Here is a 23243-nt window from a genome sequence, read left to right on the forward strand (position 1 = left end):
ACTAATATTGATACTGTTGTTGATAATATTCATTTTTGTTTCACTGCTTTTGGTTTGTTCTGTGTCGTGTTTGTGTCTCCTCTCAACTGCTCTGTTTATTGCAGTTCTGAGGGTTGCTGGGTCGGGTTTGGTTTTGGAATTGGATTGCATTGTTATGGTATTGCTGTGTATTGTTTTGTTGGATTGATTAATAAAAAAATAAAATAAAATAAAATAAAATAATAATTTTAAAAAAATAATAATAATAAATAGATTTTTTTTAAATGAGAATCGATTCTGAATCGCACAACTTGAGAATCGCGATTCGAATTCGAACCGATTTTTTCCCACACCCCTAATATATATATATATATACAGTATATATATATATATATATATATATGCATGTGTATATGTATATATAGTGTTGGGTTAGTTACTGAAAACCAGTAATGAGTTATAGTTACTAGTTACTTCATTTCAAAAGTAACTCAGTTACTAACTCAGTTACTTACACCAAAAAGTAATGCGTTACTTTGAAAAGTAACTATTTAGTTACTTCTTTTTTTCTTTTCTTTTTTAAAAGCTCCCATTAATGCCCTTCAGCCTTCATTTCAGTACTGTTATTGCACTGGAGAATAATACAATCTGTTGATCAACTTGACATGCATTTGCATCACTGAACTCAGAAAGCAATGTGGTCTACATACAACACACAAAGACAAAGATATGTTTCAAAGGCCAATTTGTTTCTGGCCAGAACAAATTGACAAAACTATTTTAAATAGCTGCAACATAATGGCACTTTAACTTTAACTCTAAGTAGATAGGATCTTTGATCCAAGACACAACTTACATTTAACTAAAATGTTATTTTCTTTGTGCTCGACAAAAGAAAAGTATTGAGAATTTCTCCTTGTTAAAAAAATCGACTCTTGGCTTCGCCTTGATGTCTTGTTAGTTGTTATGATAGTAGCGTTTATGTGTGTGCGTGTGTGTGTGTGGCCCTTTAAGATATGACAGCATGTGGGTGAGGGACGTCAGTGAGTGAGTGGGCGAGAGAAGTGAGGGAGCGGCGACAGTGAGTGCTTGCAGGTGCTCTCTCTAGCTTGCTGGATGGCTGCGTCCAATAAAGTCACAAAGTTGCAACAAACCGCCGGCCTCGTCATTCACCCTCAGCTGTAAAGACCACTTCCGGGTAAAGTGAAGGTTGTTAGCCCCGAAGGAACGTCTCCCCTGCGCTCCTCAACTACGGTATGGGAGTCCTCCCCCGTCCCCGTCCCCCCCCCACCCACACAAAGCACGTACGCCTTTTATTTTCCACCGCAGCGCTGCCACAAAACACAATCAGATCTTCAGTTTCTAGCTGATACTACCTAAAAAATAACGTAAAATAACGCAGTAACGCATCATGTAGTAACGGTAACTGAGTTACTGAATATAAAAAAATAACGCGTTAGATTACTAGTTACCGCCGAAACTAACGGCGTTACAGTAACGCGTTAGTTCCAACACTGTATATATATATATATATATATATATATATATATATATATATATATATATATATATATATATATATATATATATATATATATATATACATATATATATATATGCATGTGTATATATATATATATATATATATATATATATATATATATATATATATATATTTATGTATGTGTATATGTATATATATATATATATATGCATGTATATATATATATATATATATATATATATATATATATATATATATATATATATATATACATATATATATATTTATGTATGTGTATATGTGTATATATATATATATATATATATATATATATATATATATATATATATATATATATATATATATATATATATATATATATATATATATATATATATATGTATGTGTATATATATATATATATATATATATATATATATATATATAAATATATATATATATATATATATATATATATATATATATATATATATATATGTATGTGTATATATATATATATATATATATATATATATATATATATATATATATATATATATATATATATATATATGTATGTGTATATATATATATATATATATATATATATATATATATATATATATATATATATATATATATATATATATATATATATATATATATATATATATATATATATATACTGTATATTGCCCGGTCCTCCGGTCAAATTCTTTAAACCCAATGTGGCCCCTGAGTCAAAAAGTTTGGTGACCACTGGTATAAGACATTTAAAGTATACAGACACTAACTTAATGCATCCCAGCATGGTCAGTATTCTGATAAATTAGTCTCAGTGTTTAACACTCGACAGTATACAAAACCCGGGTAAAATGTTCATCAAAAAACAGATCAGCAAAGTGGGGTGTATGAAAATCTTGCGAGTGTGTGTGTGCGTGTTCCTCTTAGATACGGTCAAGTCAGCTGCTTCAGTAATGACATCAAGACAATGTTTTTCACTGAATCAATAAAATCAGCAATAAAATCTTTAGCAACTTTTTAATATTCATAACTATTTAATGTTGTACATTATCCTGAATCCATTAGTGACACTTCCCTTGAATGTTAGATTCCCCGACTATGACATCTGCTGTTGGGTGAAAATCCTGTTTGATGGCGGACCAGCCATGCCCCCTCCTGCCTTGTCCACTGCGACCACAGTGTTTACTTCACATAAACAAACTGGCCGGGCCCCACCAGGTTCGAAGTGGCTCTGTGCTACCATCGCGGCCAAGAGTCTCAGACTAATTCCCACATTCAGAGTGACATGATCAGCCAATTAGGAGCACGAGCGGGACAGGAAATTTGCACCGTCAGGTAGCTGTGGCGTTGACTTTCAAGTGTTAGCCGTCACGCTGTAAGAAGATCGGTGCCAAACCTCAGCAGGAAGCGGGCCCTCCGAGGCCAACGCAACCAAACTAGCATCTGGACCGGTGCTTAAAACACTCCACTATTTACATAATATGGAGTTTAGTGCTTATGGTGCCTGCAATCTCTTGTGGTAAGAGCAATACTTTAAAAAAAAAAGTTAGTTGCAAAAAAAAAATGTTTGAAAAAGAGAAGTGAAATCAAGTTGTATTTTACAGCCCCCCTCTGTTTATGTAAGTTAATATTTCACTTTAGAGTTGGGCTGAGTCTTACATTTCAGCAATTACACAAACTACATGCACGCCATGAACAGTTTCTATTGAGTCTGGGGGGTGGGGGGGTGGGGGGGGGTGGGGGGGGGGTGAGTGCCATTGGGGGACAAGCCCTCGAAAAGAACCTAAAACATTTTCAGCCCATGTGTTTGTTTTTGCTCGCGTTATAAGTGAGGGCTCAAAAGAAGTATCAGATGTCCGACATAGCCGAGCCAAGGCCGTGTTCCTTTGCGTCTCTAACACGCTTTCTTTTCTCTCCCCTCTCGTTGGCGTTTTTCTTTCTCCCTGGCTCGCGCTCTCACATTCTCTCCCTGTTGCGACGCCTAAGGCCTAAGTGAAACAGGAAGCCAGCACAAGGGCCGGCATTCACTGTTACTCAATGACACGCTTCATTGCATATCTCGCAGGACCCCGAGTCACGAGGACGCCATTTTGGCTCAAAAGGTCTTCCCGGCCGTGGCTTTCATCTCCACATAAACTTCAAAAAGTGTCTTGTGTTTATTTACGTCCTCCTCAAGACTACACGGGCGCCTCCCCTGTACGCTGAGTATTAGTGATGCTTCCCGTTTCGGCCCCCTGCCTCACCCACTCCACTGGCTCCACCCAGGGGTGGGCCCTCCTATTAACAGGGGTAATCTGTGCTTCTGGTATTGACGTTGTCTGCCGGCCAATCAAAATATTTGAAGGAAATGTTTATTTTCTTGAGCAAATCACACCAGCTGCTTGCAAGTCTTTCTGAATAAGGCCATTTATATGTAAGAATTTGCCATTGTGAGCTGTAGTGCAGGACCTCTCAGTGCTGATTTGGTTCTTTACAGAGGAAGTCAAGGGGAAGCCTAGCCTTTACACATGCTCAGTGTGGCTGTAGGTCAGTACTATTAAACCGGCGGCCCAGGAATGACACCATACCGGACCTTCGGTTCAGTTCAAAACTTGGGAGACAGACCTACTCAGTGGCCTAGTGGTTAGAGTGTCCGCCCGGAGATCGGTAGGTTGTGAGTTCAAACCCTGACCGAGTCATACCAAAGAATATAAAAATGGGACCCATTACCTCCCTGCTTGGCACTCAGCATCATGGGTTGGCATTGGGGGTTAAATCACCAAAATGATTCCCGGGCGCAGCCACCGCTGCTGCCTACTGCTCCCCTCACCTCCCAGGGGGTGATCAAGGGGATGGGTCAAATGCAGAGGACAAAATTTCACCACACCTAGTGTGTGTGTGACTATCATTGGTACTTTAACTTTAACTTTAAACATTTTTACAGATAATTCCTAAAAAACACTAGAGCGCTCTTGTTGTATAGAAGAACTTGGACCACTGTAAACACATTAGCAGATCCTTGCATTGACATTTTAACCTTGCTTGCAGACATAGAACACTGGGGCCCAAACCTGTGATTTACATGACCGAGGCGATCCTCAAGGCACCCCTTTAAGTCCTCAACTTTTTGGCAGTTTTGAAATGTTTTATTAATGTCATTGTTGTTTGTTTACTTCAGATGATACTAGTGGTGTTTCTCAAGGTTCTATTTTAGGTCCTCTCTTGTTCATCATTTGGGCTATTCAACTTGAGTTCTGTTCAAAAACGTGTGAGGGACTCACATTTTTGCAGTGGATTCTTAAAACCCTAGAGTGCTGTCGTAGACATGATCTTTGATTAGCTTTTATGCAGAAGGTCCTTAAAAACAACAGAGCGCTCCTGTAACTCTGACAAAACAAATACACTAAAATCCAATGTCTTCTGGTTCTCAGGAATATACAAAATAAGAATGACAGTGAAGGGAGAAGTCCGCCCCCCACCCTCTATCCTAAACTCTGTGGAAATGTGGCCCCCAAAACAATGTACCGTATTTTACGGATTATAAACCGCACCAGTATATGAACCGCACTCACTACATCTTAGAAGTTTTTTTTTTTTTTTTCATATATTAGTCGCAGATATATAACGATAGCTTGTGAAATTAGATATTTACTTAAAAAGATTTTGTAAATGTTTTTTTACGTTCCTTAATTTTTTCCAAATGGTGCCTGTAACCCGGCAGTAAAACGGCTAATCAATCCTTAATTTTTTCCAAATGGTGCCTGTAACACGGCAGTAAAACGGCTAATCAAACAAAACAGAAGAGTCATTGATGCCTTTGTTCATCCTTTTTGAGATTAATAAGATGTTGTCCTTTTTTAATAAGGTTGAATATGTTTATTAGGATTCTTCTTCCTTGTAATTTGTAAACACATTGAGTTTGAACTGTTTCTTAAAGTGGATCATTTTAGTACACAGTTGGATTTCTTTGCTTAATCCATTCCATAATTGTATTGTGAGAATTTCATACAGGCACATTTTTTTTTACTTTTACTTGAATGCACTACAATTATTTTTTCAAAATGTAAATCTAGTCAGGTCCAGTCAGGCTGTATTTTGAAGGGAGATTTTCCAGCGAGCACAACAGTCTCAGTCTCCTCACTCATCTTTGCACTGACGTATTCATTGATCTGATTGATCACTTTCAGGTAACCATCCGCGGTTAAGGTAACGGAGCATGTATGGTCAAAATAAATTGTGTGATTAATCTGCGTGTACACATGATTAATGCGATTACTAATCACATGAGTTACCTAGTTTAAATTTGACTGCCCAAGAAAAAACAGACATGCACTATAGAATACCTAACAAAACATACATTTGACCATGTACATGCATTCCTCTAATTCTGGATGCAATGTATGTTTAGTTATTGGAGCTTAGATATCAAAACACAGCCGCATTAATGTGCTGTGGTAATATTGTACATGCAGTCATAATGTGGTGGGTCATTGAAGTATTTATTGTTTATTTTATTCATTTTTAATTGAGTGATAACAATGGTGTATAAATAGGTTTGTGTGTGGCCAAACAGTGGAAATATATATATATTTAAGACTAAAGACCAAGAAAATTTGGCTTGCAGCACAACATTTCGCTAGATAAAATAATGTCATGAATTTAGGAATTTATTGCATTTTTTATTCAATACATTTAGACTTTGAGAGCTGGGATAGCGGTAGAAAATGGATGGAGTTTATAACACAGTTGGAGTGCAAATGTTCTCACGCAGCATATATCAAAAATATTATTATTATTACTACTGAAATATTTTTATGAGGTAAACAACTGTATAAAAAACACATTTATTGTGCAAATGATATATTGAAGTCATCTTGTATTGGTGCCAATTGCCCACAAGAGCTCTAAAAATTGCTCATGATGACCAATTGTGTCATGCACTAAAATGTCTGACAAAATAACACATACAACACATATAAATAAGACATATAAATAACAAAGGGCATCACGGTGTCAGAGGGGTTAGTGTGTCTGCCTCACAATACGAAGGTCTGAGTAGTCTTGGGTTCAATCCCGGGCTCGGGATCTTTCTGTGTGGAGTTTGCATGTCCTCCCCGTGACTGCATGGGTTCCCTCTGGGTACTCCGGCTTCCTCCCACCTCCAAAGACATGCACCTGGGGATAGGTTGATTGGCAACACTAAATTGGCCCTAGTGTGTGTGTGTGAATGTTGTCTGTCTATCTGTGTTGGCCCTGTGATGAGGTGGCGACTTGTCCAGGGTGTACCCCGCCTTCCGCCCAATTGTAGCTGAGATAGGCTCCAGCGCCCCCCGCGACCCCGAAGGAAATAAGCGGTAGGAAATGGATGGATGGATGGATGGATATAAATAACAAATACTATAATTATTTGGACAAAGACTTGGCAAACTGAAGGCTAAAATTGTTAACATGTTTTTCTTTGTCCCAGCAACTTCAACAGTATGATTGGTCAAACAGTGCCATTCAAATTGTTATTGTTATGAAATCTGTATTTATTTAGCTCTCCAAAAATAGTCTTCTTATGTTGCACAATGTAATAAACACCAATATAAAAGTATATTGTTTGGGGTCAGTTCAACATGTGATCCCTCAACTCATTACCATATTCATGACCTAATTAGCACAGACATTTATGCATGATTGTGGGAGGTACTCTTCTGCGCACAATTCACTGCAGGTGTGATTCATAATGAGAAGAGTGCAAACAAGTGTGTGCAGCGCGCTTTGTTTTTTTTTGTGCGTACGTACATTCTTAGGTCTGGGCTTACGCAATGTTCGGTTCCACGCGCACTTTTATAAACGAGGCCCCAGGTGCGCTCAGTACAAGTTGACTTGCACCGTCTCAGACCTAAAGCAAACACAGCCTGCTTGTGTCAGCTTTTTTGCGGTGTGACCGTTGAGTGCGAAGCAGGGTCCCACGCGTTGGGCCAGCAGGTCGTCCACCTTCCCTCGCTTTCTTGACAGCTTTTACTGGCCGGGTTGCTGTTGCCTTTCACATGTCTGCACTGCCTCTCCATTGTCTCGCCTATAAGTAAGACCCAAAAATATCTCCACGGGGGCATGTTTTCCCCAAGGCTGCTCTCACTCGGGTGAGAAACCCAGCCGTCACTGCCCACTGCTCAGTCAGCAGAGGCCAGCTTGTGACAGGAAGACACATCTCCAAAACCACCACATGCCAGGACCGTTTGACGTGTCTGTCATGAAGTTTTTTCTCTTTTGGAATGAGTTTTATTTATATTGCTCAGGTGGTGACTTCCTCACCCCGTGCACACATACGCCACCCACACATCACTATGCATGCTACAAAATACTAAAAGTATGCATGTAAAAATATGATTCTTCCAATGATTTATGTTTTGGGATTCTTGTGTTTTAGCAGCACTGTGGCAGGATCAGATGGACACCACAACTTTGAAGACGTGCAAGGTGGAGGAGGACCTGAGACCATGGCCAGGTAAGACTTCTTTTCATTTCCCTCCAAATTAAGTAGAATCTTGTGGATATTATACTGTATTTTATAGAGTACACATGTGTACATGTTGTTCAATGGTTAATTATAAGGGTAACGTACAATTAACGAGTAAAGATACCTGTCAACTCTTGTGTTATGCGCGATATTTTTCCAACAAAAATCATCTCTGGTGTAACACACATCCTGCAGCCTGTAAAAAGACACACCTTCAAAATAAAAACACGGCTGGTTGCACACGCCAACCACCTTGCAGGTGTCAATTGTTCATGCGTCTGAGCAAACACAAACTCCCTGAGCATTCCTTGGTGGACATGTGAGAAACATAAGTATCCTTTTCTAAAACTTGAAATCATAACAAGTTACATGGCTTAATAAAATAATCCAATTACAGCAGTGATTATCATAGAATTAATATACTGTAAGGGATTCGGCCCACTTACAATAAAAGTAATAACATTGTGTGTAAATAACTTGGAAAAATGGGAGACTTATTATCCTTATCTAAAATAGAGCACAACATTTTTGTAAGATTTATAACTTTGTTTTTAGCATGTCACATAGAGGAAGAAATGATGTTACGAGGACGTGTAACTTTCACATTTAAATTGCAATTTGTGGTCCTGGGAATCTAAATTGGTACTCAACAGTACCAATTTTCTGTACTTTTGTTAGTCTTCAAATGTGTTGATGAATGTTAATTGTGGCGACTTGTCTAGGGTGTACCCTGCCTTCCGCTTGAATGCAGCTGGGATAGGCTCCAGCCCCCCGCAACCCCCTGACAGAGACAAGCGGTAGAAAATGGAGGGATGTTTAAAAAATATATATATATATATATATATATATATATATATATATATATATATATATATATATATATATATATATATATATATATATATATATATATAATTTCTGTATTTTACACTGAGCTGTGCTGTCCAGTTGCTATCTTGTTTTCTTACACTAATGTGTCTCATTTGCCAGCACTGTACTGTATTATATAGTAGATGTTGCTAGTGCCTCACAATAATAAGGTCCTGAGTTCGATAATATTTTCTATGTTCTCCCTGCCTGGGTTGCCTTCGGGTAGTCCCCAGGTCCAAAGACATACACCTGGGGATAGGTTGATTGGCAACACTAAATTGGCCCTAGTTTGTAAATGTGAGTGTGACTGTTGTCTGTCTATCTGTGTTGGCCCTGTGATGAGGTGACGACTTGTCCAGGGTGTACCCCACCTTCCGCCCGACTGGGATAGGCTCCAGCCCCACCCCGCAACACCAAAAGGGACAAACAGTAGAAAATGGATGGATGTTGCACGCTGTTGCAATTCCAAGACATTATATGGCAGTACTGTTTAGACTTAGGTGTGTTGCCTTAGTCAGGAAGTAGTCTTTGCCATCAAGTTGAATGTGCCAGTTTTTTTATTTTGTTGAGCCTTATGAAGTGTTGCTTTATTACACACTTGCTGTTTAATGTTTGCGTGCGTCTTACTGTAGTAGTAGTTTTGAAATTGCCATGTAAAATCGCTAATGCATGTAGCATACCTATGGCATATCCATAGAGCTTGCGCATTTTGAAAAGTTGCGCTTAACTGTACTTTTGAGTGCCTTCTGTTGGCATAAAAAATTGGAACAATACCTATAGGCGTAGTCTGCTTTGACTGCTTGTTTCCCGCCAAAGTGCTTGGGCCAGTCTGCAACCGAACGTGACATAGAGAGTTAGAGAGAGTTAGAGTTTGAGTTTATTTCGAACATGCAAGCATACAACATGATACATCTTAATTTCCAGTTTCTCTTTTCAACATGTTCGAAAAGGAGTAGAAAGAAGCAGAGCTTATTTAATCCTACCCCTTTTCTTTACATAACAGTTGCTGAAACTTTTTTATTCACTTCCTGTTCTCAATTTATTCACAATAAACTCCATAGGTAATCACAATAAAAATAAATAAATAAATAATAGTAAGAATTTAATAATAATAATTGGTGAAGAAAGTCATATTTCATATGATGAGATAAGTAAGATTACTTTAAGAATGAATGAATGAATGGATGAAATAAATTGAAAATGTTTGTCATGGTTCTTCTTCTTTGTACTTTGTAAACACTTTAAGTTTGAAGAGTTTCTTGAAGTGGATCATATTAGTACATTGTTTGATTGCTTTGCTTAATCCATTCCATAATTTAATTCCACATATTGATATACTGAAGGTCTTAAGTGTTGTACGTGCGTACAAATGTTTTAAATTACATTTTTCTGTAAGATTATATTTCTCCTCTTTTGTTGAGAAGAATTGTTGTATATTCTTGGGTAGCAGGTTATAGTTTGCTTTGTGCATAATTTTAGTTGTTTGCAAATTCACTATGTCGTGGAATTTCAGTATCTTTGATTCAATAAATAAAGGATTTGTATGTTCTCTACATCCAACATTATGTATTATTCTAACTGATCTTTTTTGTAACACCGTTAATGAATGAAGTGTACTTTTGTAATTATTTCCCCATATTTCTACACAGTAGCTCAGATATGGTAACACTAGTGAGCAGTAGAGAATATGAAGTGATTTTTTTGTCTAGAACATGTTTTGCTTTATTCATTATTGACGTGTTTCTTGCTACATTATGTTGTATATTTTTTACGTGAGATTTCCAGTTCAATTTATCATCAATCATTATACCTAGAAATTTGGTTTCATTTACTCTTTCAATTTCTATTCCGTCTATTTGTATTTGTGTTTGACTTTCTCTTCTACTATTACCAAATAGCATTATTTTAGTTTTACTAAGATTCAACGATAGTCTGTTTTTGTCAAACCATCTTTTTAATTTGTTAATTTCTTCTGTTATTATTTGTATTATCTCCTGTGTGTTCTCTCCTGAACAAAACGCTGTTGTATCATCCGCAAATAATACTAACTTTAAATCTTTTGTAACTTTACAAATGTCATTTATATAGAGATTGAATAATTTAGGTCCTAATATTGATCCCTGAGGTACACCACAGGATATATTTAGCGTTGTAGACATGTGTTCGCCTAGCTTCACGTATTGTTTCCTGTTCGTTAGATAACTTCTTATCCAGTTTAAGACTAACCCTCTGATGCCATATCGTTCTAGTTTTTTGATTAAAATATTGTGATTAATTGTGTCAAACGCTTTAGTTAGATCCATAAAAACTGCTGCTGCACATTTTTTACTGTCTATTGCATTGGTAATTTCTTCTGTAATTTCAATTAAAGCCATTGAAGTTGAGACATTAGCTCTGTATCCATATTGGTTCTCTTCGAGTATTCTATTTTTATTTATGAAACTCTCTAATCTGTTATTAAACAGTTTTTCAATGATTTTAGAAAATTGTGGAAGTAAAGAAACAGGTCTATAATTTGTAAATTGATGTTTATCTCCAGTCTTATAAATTGGTGCAACTTTAGCTATTTTCATTTTGTTTGGGAATGTACCTGTTTGAAATGATAGGTTACTAATATACATTAATGGTCCTGAGATCTCTTCTATAACCTTTTTTATCGTTTCCATATCAATTCCATTACAATCAGTTGAAGTCTTAGATTTACATTTTTTCACGATTGTAACTATTTCCTCCTGTGTCACATTACTGAGGAACATGGAGTTGGGATTTCGCTCTATGGTATCATTATAGTCCTCAATTGGAACTGGGTCTGGAATCCTTTCTTCCAATTTTGGTCCAATATTTACAAAATAATTATTGAAGCTTTCAACTACTTCCTTTATGTTGTCATTGTTTTTATTTCCGTCTAAAAAGTATTGAGGGTAGTCCCTCTTTGTGCCATTTTTAATAATGCTATTGAGGATGCCCCATGTTGCTCTCATATTATTTTTGTTCCTGTCCAATAAATCACTGTAATATTCTTTTCTACATGATCGTAGTATTTCTGTTAACTTGTTTTTATACTTTTTGTACTTAATTTCTGCCTCTATAGTTCTTTGTGCTATAATCAATCAATCAATCAATCAATCAATGTTTATTTATATAGCCCTAAATCACAAGTGTCTCAAAGGGCTGTACAAGCCACAACGACATCCTCGGTACAGAGCCCACATACGGGCAAGGAAAAACTCACCCCAGTGGGACGTCGGTGAATGACTATGAGAAACCTTGGAGAGGACCGCATATGTGGGTAACCCCCCCCCCCCCCCTCTAGGGGAGACCGAAAGCAATGGATGTCGAGTGGGTCTGACATAACATAAATTCTCTATATAGTGTATTCTTCTTCTTACAAGCATTTTTTAATCCTTTTGTCATCCATGGTTGATTATTCTTTCTCTGTTTATTACTAAGTTGTATCCATGGACAATGTTTGTCATAAAGTATTATGAACTTGTTTAAGAAATGTTCATATGCTTCATCAACCTCTTTTTCATTGCACACATTGTCCCAATCTTGCTTTTGTAGCTCAATTTTGAAAGCAGTCATCCTCTTCTCTGTGCACAGTCTTCGAAATGTCCTTTTGTCTTCCATTTTCTTCTTGTAGTGTCCATCATATATTGTAAAAACTGGCAGATGATCACTAACGTCGGTTATAAGTAGACCACTTGTAGTGTTATTGTCAAACTCATTGGTAAAAATATTATCAATAAGCGTGGCACAGTGTGCTGTGATTCTACTTGGCTTTGTGATTTTTGGATATAAACTGATGCTGTACATTGTATCAATGAAGTCATCAATAGAATTTTGCTTGTTAGGGTTCAATAAGTCAATATTAAAGTCACCACATAAGAACATTATTCTTTGACCATTATCCATGTAAGTAGTCTTGATCCATTCTTCAAATGTTTCTATACTTGACTTAGGTGATCTATATATACAACTGATGAAAATGTTTTTGCTTTTTTCCTGACATATTTCAATGGTTATACATTCTAAGATATTATCTATAGCAAATGACATGTTTTTTACCACTTTGTAGTTCAGGTTCTTCATCACGTACACAGGTTTTGAACTATGGCCCAGTTTGATTTTATAGTACTCTATAGTACCATTGAATAACAGTACTAAAATATAAAGCATCATACTGATACTCACGGTATAACATGTAGAAATGTTGACAGCATCAGTTGGGTTGGGTGTGATGAAAACCCCGTATTTCTCCAGGTCAATGCAAAGATTTGCTAGTGCTTGGTGTCTGGAAGGAGCCTTGCTCACACCACCCAGCAGCATCTCCTAACAAAGCAAAGATTTTAAACGTCTATTTGTATACTGTCTGACATTTCAAACACCAAAAAGCAATCGCGAAGTACGGAGTCTGGGAAAGGCGGGCAGCACAGCACAAGGAGGGTGTGTCATTCTGACAATTTTAGAGTCTGCTTCATTTTACCCGTAGGGCCCTTGAACAGCCCAGAACATTCCTAAGACGCCACCACCCTGCTTGGCTTCATCATATTTCCCCTCCTACTTCTTTGTCTGATTCTCTTATTTTGTTCCCGACTTGCCACGGACCACCACAACATGCACTGAATAAACGACACAAATCACAGTCAAGTTCTTCCACACCAAACTCACCACACTGTATTTTCTGCCTTGCTTCTAGTGCATGTCACAAGAAGAACTCATGCAACATATTGACACTAACCCGATAAAGACCATTTTGCCATAGAATAAAGCGGACTACTATTTGCATTCCACATGATGCATTGGCCTTGAAGCATCTGCGCCTGAATAAACAACTGGAGATCATTTGTGTTCACTCAGCTCTCCTATTCTTAGCAGACGTTTATGACGTCTGGGGCATCCACGCCCTATTATCAGCATTAATTACCCGTATTCATAACTTACAGGTTTCAAACTCTCTGAACCAGTCAGCACCTGTTGAACTCACACAAGTGGTTCAGCCTGCATTGATAAAAAACAAAATAGCATGTCAGCATACATGCTAGAGATTGGGTTGTCCCGATACCAATGTATCGATACTTTTTGATACTTTTCAAAGGCGATCACAATTTTGGCATTAAATAGCTTAGTGAACATAGTAGACAACTTCTCTGTTAGTAGTAAGTAAGCAAACATGTTACAAAGGCTTCTCATTTGGCTGCTTAAGTATGCAGTAACATATTGTGTAATTTCCCATTCTATTATTTTGTCAAAATTATGAGGGACAAGTGGTAGAAAATGGATGGATTAATACTTTAATTCTTCATTTACTGGTAATATCTGGTTACTTTATGTTTCAGTGTGTTCTATATACACTTCTGTTAAAATGTAATATACACTTATTCTTCTGTTTTGGGTGATAATACAAATTTAGGTATGGATCCAATACCAAGTAGTTATAGGGTCATTCATTGGTCATTATTAAAGTTTTCCTGTGTCCAAGGATGTATTTCATATGTTTATAAATCATTAAAAAAAATAAAGATTTTGTAGCGATGAAAAATATCAATGAAATCATTATAGTATCGACTAGATACGACTCTTGTACCTGGTATCGTTAAAATCGATATTTGTATAGATCCACCCATTTGTTTACATTCAGTAGCGCTAGCTTGCTGTTAGCTATTGTATCATCCTACGGTGTGTAGTGAAGCATGTTTAGTTATTCCTTGTCCTGCAGGGATGATACTTGTAAGAAACATAGTTTATTTGTCGCCATGGAGGCAAAGATTAGTGATTTAGAAGTATCTAAAACACTGTGTGGAAAGACGTTAGCCGCTAGTAGCTGGCTTACTAGTTATCAATCAATCAATCAATCAATGTTTATTTATATAGCCCTAAATCACAAGTGTCTCAAAGGGCTGCACAAGCCACAACAACATCCGAGGTACAGAGCCCACATAAGGGCAAGGAAAAACTCACAACCCAGTGGGACGTCGATCTGAATGACTATGTAGGGGAGACCGGATGCAATGGACGTCGAGTGGTTCTGACATAATATTGTGAAAGTCCAGTCCATAGTGGATCTAACATAATAGTTAGTTATGTTTTAAAGCACCGTTTGCAGTGCGACGCTTTAATGTTTAAAGCTCCACCTTTATTGTTCATTCTAAAGCCAAATACGTCGATTCTCCCTCTTTTATCTCCGCGCTGTTTCTGCTTGAAAGGATTCTGTGCGTGTGTTGATGTTGAGTCGCGACATGCGCCGTAGCACGCCATCAGACGCTTAAGAAAAAGTCCTGGTATTTTGCAATGGCAGAAGAGCACCTTTATTAATTCATTCCCAGCCGGCACAAGACATTGAAACAACGTTGAGAATTAGGTCCTGACATTGAGCAACTCAGACTTAACGTTGGAACAAAATGCTTTTTGACGACGTTTAATCAATGTTGGGTTCTGACTTTGATTTGACCATTGAATTTTGGTCATTTCCCAACCAATTATCTCCAACACAAAAAGAACTGTAACGTCGTGGTCGCATGGTTATGCGCGGGTCGTTCTCCCAAGATGCAGCAGGAACTCCTGAGGCAAGGTACAGGTGAGACAATGATTTATTTGCATAAATCATACAGGATACAAAGTAAATAAAAGTAGTGTGCCGATCGCACGGGAAGCTAGCGCCAGCGCTTAGCATAAGGAATTAAATAAGTCGACGACATAACTTGTTGCATAGAAGCAAATAAGACAGCCGGACAGTGTGTGGCGAAAGACAGGAATATGTAGCTCTCTGATTAGTGCCCAGGAGCAGGTGAGCGTCCCGAACACTAATCAGAGGCAGGTGAAACTAATCAGCACCCATGGAAACCAAAACACAAACCCAGGGGTGCTGAAAACAAAACTAAGGTAGTCAAACTAACAGAACAAAACATGATCCGGGCAACGGATCATAACAACATTGAAACAACATGCTTTTTGACAACGTTTATTCAAAGTCAGTTTGTGATGTTGAGTTGACCATTGAAATTTGGTCATTTCCCACCCAACAACATGTATGTGAATTGAAGTAAATTATATTCATGTAGCGCTGTTTCTCTAGTGCAGGGGTACCCAAACTTTTTGACTCGGGGGTCGCATTGGGTTAAAACAATTTGGCCGGGGGCCGGGCTGTATATATATATATGTATATATATACATATATATATGTCTTAATTAGATTATCCAAAAAATAGTGCTCGATACCGTGGTAGAGCGTAATATGTATGTGTGGGGAAAAAAAAAATCACAAGACTATTTCATCTCTACAGGCCTGTTTCATGAGGGATTTCCTCAATCCTCAGGAGATTTTTTTTTTTTTTTTTTTTTTATTAAAATCATATATATATATATATATATATATATATATATATATACATATATATATATATATATATATATATATATATATATATATATATATATATATATATATATATATATATATATATATATCATATATATATCAATCAATCAATCAATCAATGTTTATTTATGTAGCCCTAAATCACAAAAGTCTCAAAGGGCTGCACAAGCCACAACGACATCCTCGGCACAGAGCCCACACAAGGGACGTCGATGTGAATGACTATGAGAAACCTTGGGGAGGATCGCATATGTGGGTAACCCCCCCCCCCCCCCCTCTAAGTATGTATATATATATATATATATATATATATATATATATATATATATATATATATATATATATATATATATATATATATATATATATATATATATATATATATATATATATATATATATATATATATATTTTAGATATATATGTGTATATATATATATATATATCTAATATATATATTAATATGTACCGAGGATGTCGTTGTGGCTTGTACAGCCCTTTGAGACACTTGTGATTTAGGGCTATATAAATAAACATTGATTGATTGATTGATTGAATATATATATATATATATATATATATATATATATATATATATATATATATATATATATATATATATATATATCAGATATTAGATATATATAGCGCACTTTCCGCGCACGCGATGATGTCACGTTATCGATGAGAACATGAATTTCAGACAATATGATTTGCCTGAGTGGCTAGGAGACACCGTGAGTAGCAAGCGGTACAATGTGGATAAGAAAAGACAGAAAAAAATAATGTTGTATTTTTATTTTTTTATTTTTTAATACTTGGGACTTTCCGCGGGCCTGATTTTGGACGCTGGCGGGCCGGCCCACGGGCCGTAGTTTTTGGACCCCTGCTCTAGTGACTCAAATCACTTTACATAGTGAAACTCATTATCTACATCTTTAAACTACATTTTAAACAAGTACATGCTGGTAGCACTGGGACCAGGTGGGTTGAGTGTCTTGCCCAAGGTCACAACAGCAGGGACTAGGATGGCACAAGCGGGAATCGAACCTGGAACCCTTAAGTTGCTACCAACTGAGCCACGCTGCCCCAATGGATCTAATGTTACACATCAACGTCCTCTCACTTTACAAACACAACTATTTTGCCATGTTGTTTCGAAGTCAGTTTTAAAGGACATGTTGGTACAATCAAAGTTTCAACGTCGTAGCAATGTCTTGTGCCTGCTGGGTCAGGACCGCGTTACTTGATTAGTCCCGGCATACCGTACAAATACAATTTAGAAATTGTTTTCTTGGAGTTAGCAGCCTTCTCCCTTTTTCTTTACTTTGACTCATTTGCCTGAGACACCATTGCCTAGGTGCCGGCCGTCACAGTTTGCATCAAGCCTGAGTAAACATTTCACAGGTGAGCGCCTGGATTTGCATCTCCTCTTTGCCAGCCGCTTCATACAGACACACACACACACACTAAATAGTGCACAATCCCACACAAAGACACGGCCGTCTCAAACTCGCCTCTATACCAACAACACAAGTCTGTTTTCCCCATAAGCAAATGAGTCAAACCTCCTGTCCTATCTGGGTTGCACGCTTCACTGTGGACTAGTGGTCTTTTGCAAAAAAAAAACAACCTCCAAAGTAGACGAAAGGACTCCACCCCGGGTTGCGCAGAACTAAATAAGTGTGTGTCGCTGGGCTTTAAGAGGGGAAGAGAGCAACGGAACACTGTGTTCTCTTATAAAAAGTTCTGGTTCCCTGCTACCCGCTTTGTGGTCTGTGAACATCACAGACTTTTGGACCGTGCCAAGCGAGCCCTCTGGGGTCCATCTTCTCTCCTGTCCCTGCAAACACATTTCAGATGAGCCCTAATGGAGATCATGTGTGGTTTCAGGATACAGAGGTTACAAGCAGCTACTACTAGTCTCGCTTTCTCTCTGCCAACGATACACCACAGTTACCACAGTCACAACAGCGGAGCCTGTACTTATGATGGGTGGGGGCAGGAAAGTATGCACCATGGTTAGATGAGAGACAAAAAACAGACTGCAAATTAATTACGTCTCCGTTACGAAACAGTGGATGTAGAGCAAGGGTTCCCAGCTTGGGGGCCGGGGGCCAAATTTGGCCCGTCGAGTCGTTTCGAGTTGGCTTCCCAAATGTAATACCTATTCATACTGACTTCTTTCAAGCTCACAAGTGGTGTCCCAGTCTGATATTGATATCCAATATCAGACCCATGTCAGCAAGTATGGGATAGTATCGACTTGCATGTAAAATCTCCAATACAAGCAGTACCTAATATCCAATTGTCCTCCAATAAGCGCAAAGCAAAGGTAAACATCGTAAGCTATAGGCTACTAGGAGCTGGCAGCTACACCGCAGCTAAGCACACAATAGCTCACAAGCTAGACATACGTAATAAAAAGGGATGTTCTGATCAGGGATTTACTGTGTGCCGACGATTCCGATACCAATCACGCATGAGTGAGATCGGCCGATACCGTATTAACTGTACATTTTTCAGTTTCTTTACGGTGAGTGCTATTGACAGTTTAACAATATCAGCACAATATTTACCAATTATTCTCTCTTATTACATACAATTGTTTGAGCAAAACATAATCAAAAGTACACTAACTAAACAAAAGCAAAAATACTATCTATTACTCATTGAAATAAATTTTTCCCTTTAAGTCCTTCTGTGTTCAGGGATTTATTTTCTGAATTTATAAACAATAATAAAAACAAAAATGATTATGAGAAAAGAAAAATGTTGATTTAATCACTTCAGTCTCAATCATATACCCCCGGTGTCGAGACCAACACTTTATGGATTTATGGATTTTCCTCTTACGTGTTGTGTACTGACTGTGACAATGCTGACACAACAACAGTCGTCTCATTAATATACTTGTTAATTTCCCGTTAATTGTTGCTTACTTTCTGCTGTAACTTGGTTCCAACTATTAAATTTTACCAAGCACTTATTTCTTATGTTGTTTCTGGTTGCTTAGTGGTTAGCTTAGCCATTAGCGTGCCTGCTATTGCTAGCTCTCAGTGTGTAACATGTTTAGCCTTGTCCTAATACTTTATAATGATGCTTGCTAATGATACTTAAGCTACTAAGAAGTGCAGTTTATATGCCTTAATGAAGGTGATTATTATTAACTTTGGTGAGCGGCTCCACACTGTGTATAGACATATGCAATTAGCATAGAATACTCGCTGAGAACCAATACGGATACAGAACTAATATTTCATTTTTGAGGGCTTTAATCAATATAACAGAAACAGTAAACAATGTGCAGCGGCAGTGTTTATGGATCTAACTCAAGCATTTGACACAATTAATCACAATATTTTAATCAAAAAATTAGAACGGTATGGCATCAGAGGGTTGGTCTTAAACTGGATTAGAAGCTAATTAACCAACAGGAAACAATACGTGGAGCTCGGCGAACAAACGTCTACAAAGCTAAATGTAGACTGTGGTGTACCCCAGGGATCAATACTGGGACCAAAATTGTTCAATGTTTATATAAAAGACATTTGTAAAGTTACAAAAGACTTAAAGTTAGTATTATTTGCAGACGATACAACACTGTTTTGTTCAGGAGAGAACACACAGAAGCTAATACAAATAACAGAAAAAATTAAAAAATTAAAAAGATGGTTTGACAAGAATTCCACGACATAGTGAATTTGCAAACAGTTAAAAATATGCACAAAGCAAACTATAATCTGCTACTCAAGAACATACACCAGTTTTTCTCAACAAAAGAGGAGAAATATAATCTCAGAAAAATGCAATTTGAAATATTTGTATGCACGAACAACACTTAAGACCTTTAGTATATATAGTATATGGAACTAAATTATAGAATAGATTAAGCAAAGAAATCAAACAATGTACTAATATGATCCAATTCAAGAAACACTTCAAACTTAAAGTGTTTACAAAGTACAAAGAAAAATAACCATGATAAAAAAAAATCTAAATTTATGGATGATCTTATTTGTCTCACTATATGAAATACAACTTCCTTCACTAATCATTATTTATTTAATTTTTAAATGTTATTACTTATTGTGAATAAATTGGGAACAGGAAGTGAACAAAAGTGTTAGCAATTGCTATGTAAAGAAAAAGGGGTAGGATTAAATAATCTCGGCTTCTTCCTACTCCTTTTTGAACATGTTAAAAGGAGAAACTGGAAATTGTGATGTATCATGTTGTAATTGTATGCATGTTTGAAATAATTCAATCATTAGCCTTATGTTGCGACCTAGTTCATCTTTAAGTTTTGCTACGCTAAGTTTGCTGTGAGCTTCCCGTGCGCTTTTGAGCCTCACACGTCTTTTTGCGTATTTTGCCTCGCTTGAGAAAAAAAAGACTTACCTGCACGCTGCTTCTGACGCTTCCTGTCTTTTTCGCATTCTGGGAACACGACCATCGCAACAATGCGACCCGAACGCAACATCAGTGGCCGATCAATTGGCACATCCCTAGTAATAAATGTCCTTATTAAAAAATATTTCAGTCTAAAACACCACAATTGAAATCAAAGTGCTTGGCCCCCCAAAACAGCACGCTTTTAACATGTAACTACCAAAGACTATAAAAATGGGACCCATAACCTCCCTGCTTGGCACTCAGCAACAAAGGGTTGGAGTTGGGGGTTAAATCACCAAAATGATTCCCGGGCGTGGCGCCGCTGCTGCCCACTGCTCCCCAAGGAGATGGGACAAACGCAGAGGACAAATTTCACCACATCTAGTGTGTGTGTGACAATCGTTGGTACTTTAATCTTTAATCTTTAATACCCTTTTAAAAGAAAAAAGTAACTTTTAGGTATTAAATATTATATGAAACCACAATAGAATGAAGTTTTTTGAAGTAATGTAATAATGTACAGCATTTACTACCTTGGAGAGTGGACTTCTACGGTATCTCCTTCTAATTGCTTCTCCATATTTTCAAGGATAAATGTCAAACGTTGAGATATTATTTTAACATTCACATTAGAATTCAATCCAATCCACTTTATTTATATAGCACGTTTCAAAAAACAGTAGAAGTTTCACAAAGTGCTGCACAGAAGTTAAGACGAACATACTAGAAGAGTCAGTAAAACATTTAACTATAAAAGAGTAAATATGTAAAATACATCAGAGAAAGTAAAATAGACTAAAATCACACAACTCTCATGCTGGTTTAAAAGCCAAAGAGTAAAAATATGTTTAAGATGTGATTTAAAAGTCATTAAAGAGGGAGCTTTCTGATTCATTCATGATGCAGACTAGCAATGATACTGCTAGTTGTATTGCTTCGCCAAGTCGACGACACACTCTGCCACATTTTTGATGATTTCTTTCTTTAATTCGATGAATATCATCCACTTCCTCTCAGCAATGTCCTTCACACTCACTTTCTTCCTTCCCATGTTTGGAAAAACAAACATATGTCAATCTCTGGCTATAAGCTGATACTAGCGAGTAAGTCCGGATGATTTGGTCGGATCTTACGGGTTCTGCTGTGACATTTGCTACGCCAACTAATGGAGGGGTTGCTTGTGGCTTAAATTGTTGCTTGCCACTTAAAAGCATAGCAATTAGCCGAGAGACAGCTCTTATCTAAAATCACTCTTAAGTTGAGGTACCAGTGTACTTGCCATCCCTCATTGTTTTTTGCACTATTTAAAGTTAAAAAAGTTAAAGTACCCATGATTGTCACAAACACACTAGGTGTGGCAAAATTATTCTCTGCATTCGACCCATCACCCTTGATCACCCCCTGGGAGGTGAGGGGAGCAGTGAGCAGCAGCGGCGGCCGCGCCCGGGAATAATTTTTGGTGATTTAACCCCCAATTCCAACCCTTGATGCTGAGTGTCAAGCAGGGAGGTAATGGGTCCCATTTTTATAGTACTTGGTATGACTCGGCCGGGGTTGGAACTTTAAAGGAACTTTATTATTTATATTTAGGCTTTTTGTGTTTCAAGCTATAAAAAAAATGCTGGGGGTTTTTGGCCCGCGGCCCATTGGCACATTTTCCCTATGGGCCCTTGGAGGCCAAAAATGTTGGGCCCCTCTGCTCTAGAGGGAGCTACTGTACTGTTGCTGGACCAGAGCCAAGAGCTTGAGACTGCACAAGCCCATTAAGATGTTGTGATACGTGTCCAGTCCAGTTTCCCCTGAAAAAGCACAGGAGTCGATCCCCACCGCAGTTTAGCCAACACGTTTCCACCAACTCCAATCAAGTGAGGATCATATGCAAGGTGGGCCACAGGCCGCAGGATCCTCCCCTGGCGTTGCTGCAGCCTGAGACCTAAATATAGCACAGGCGCAGGATGATGAAGAGAGACAGGCAGACAGAGAGAGAGAGAGACAGAGAGAGAGAGAGAGAGAGAGAGAGAGAGAGAGAAAGTTCTTTTGGGAGTCCGGTAGGAATTAGTGGGCCGACTCCACTTTACCCGAATCAACAGCAGCTGAAGGCTCGAATTTTCCTCGCGTGAAATCAGATACGAACTCCAGCGCCTGGTAGACTCTGGAAAAAGAAACAATCTTCCCGCCGCCACCACCACCACCACCAGACTATTTCACCCCCAAAAAGAAGACACAATTCTACTGAAATGTAGAAAAAAAAAGAAAAAAGTGCACAACAAGACCAATGGAAAGTGCAAAGGAATATTTTTTTTTTTTTTTTTTTTACGTTGAAAATGGACCCAGTTTTCCAGACATAGGGAAAAGACATTTGAACAAGACTGTGGCACGCAAGTTTGGCATTCTCCCCCCTCAGGGCTGGAGCGTGCAACTGCTTGCTGCACTAATACAAGCTCCCTTTTTTCTGCCATTTAAATTCTCATTTTACACTGCCAGTCATGTGGTCATGTTGGACACATAAAAGCCGCATGCGGCTATTGAAATGCACCGACGTTTGTGTGTGTGCGTGTGTGTGTGTGCGTGCGTGTGCGTGTGCGTGTGTGTGTGTGTGTGTGTGTGTG

At 37.7% G+C, this 23243-nt stretch overlaps 1 protein-coding gene across 1 annotated transcript in view; it reads left to right on the forward strand.

The window, feature by feature from the left end:
* Nucleotides 1–23243, forward strand: part of runx3 (RUNX family transcription factor 3) — a 63235-nt gene that overhangs the window by 36804 nt on the left and 3188 nt on the right. The window contains exon 5 of the mRNA XM_062041817.1: nt 7902–7979. Within this exon, the coding sequence (XP_061897801.1) occupies nt 7902–7979 (78 nt within the window). The remainder of the gene's footprint in view (nt 1–7901; nt 7980–23243) is intronic.

Source organism: Entelurus aequoreus, linkage group LG03, assembly GCF_033978785.1.
Source record: "Entelurus aequoreus isolate RoL-2023_Sb linkage group LG03, RoL_Eaeq_v1.1, whole genome shotgun sequence".
Classification (NCBI taxonomy): domain Eukaryota; kingdom Metazoa; phylum Chordata; class Actinopteri; order Syngnathiformes; family Syngnathidae; genus Entelurus; species Entelurus aequoreus.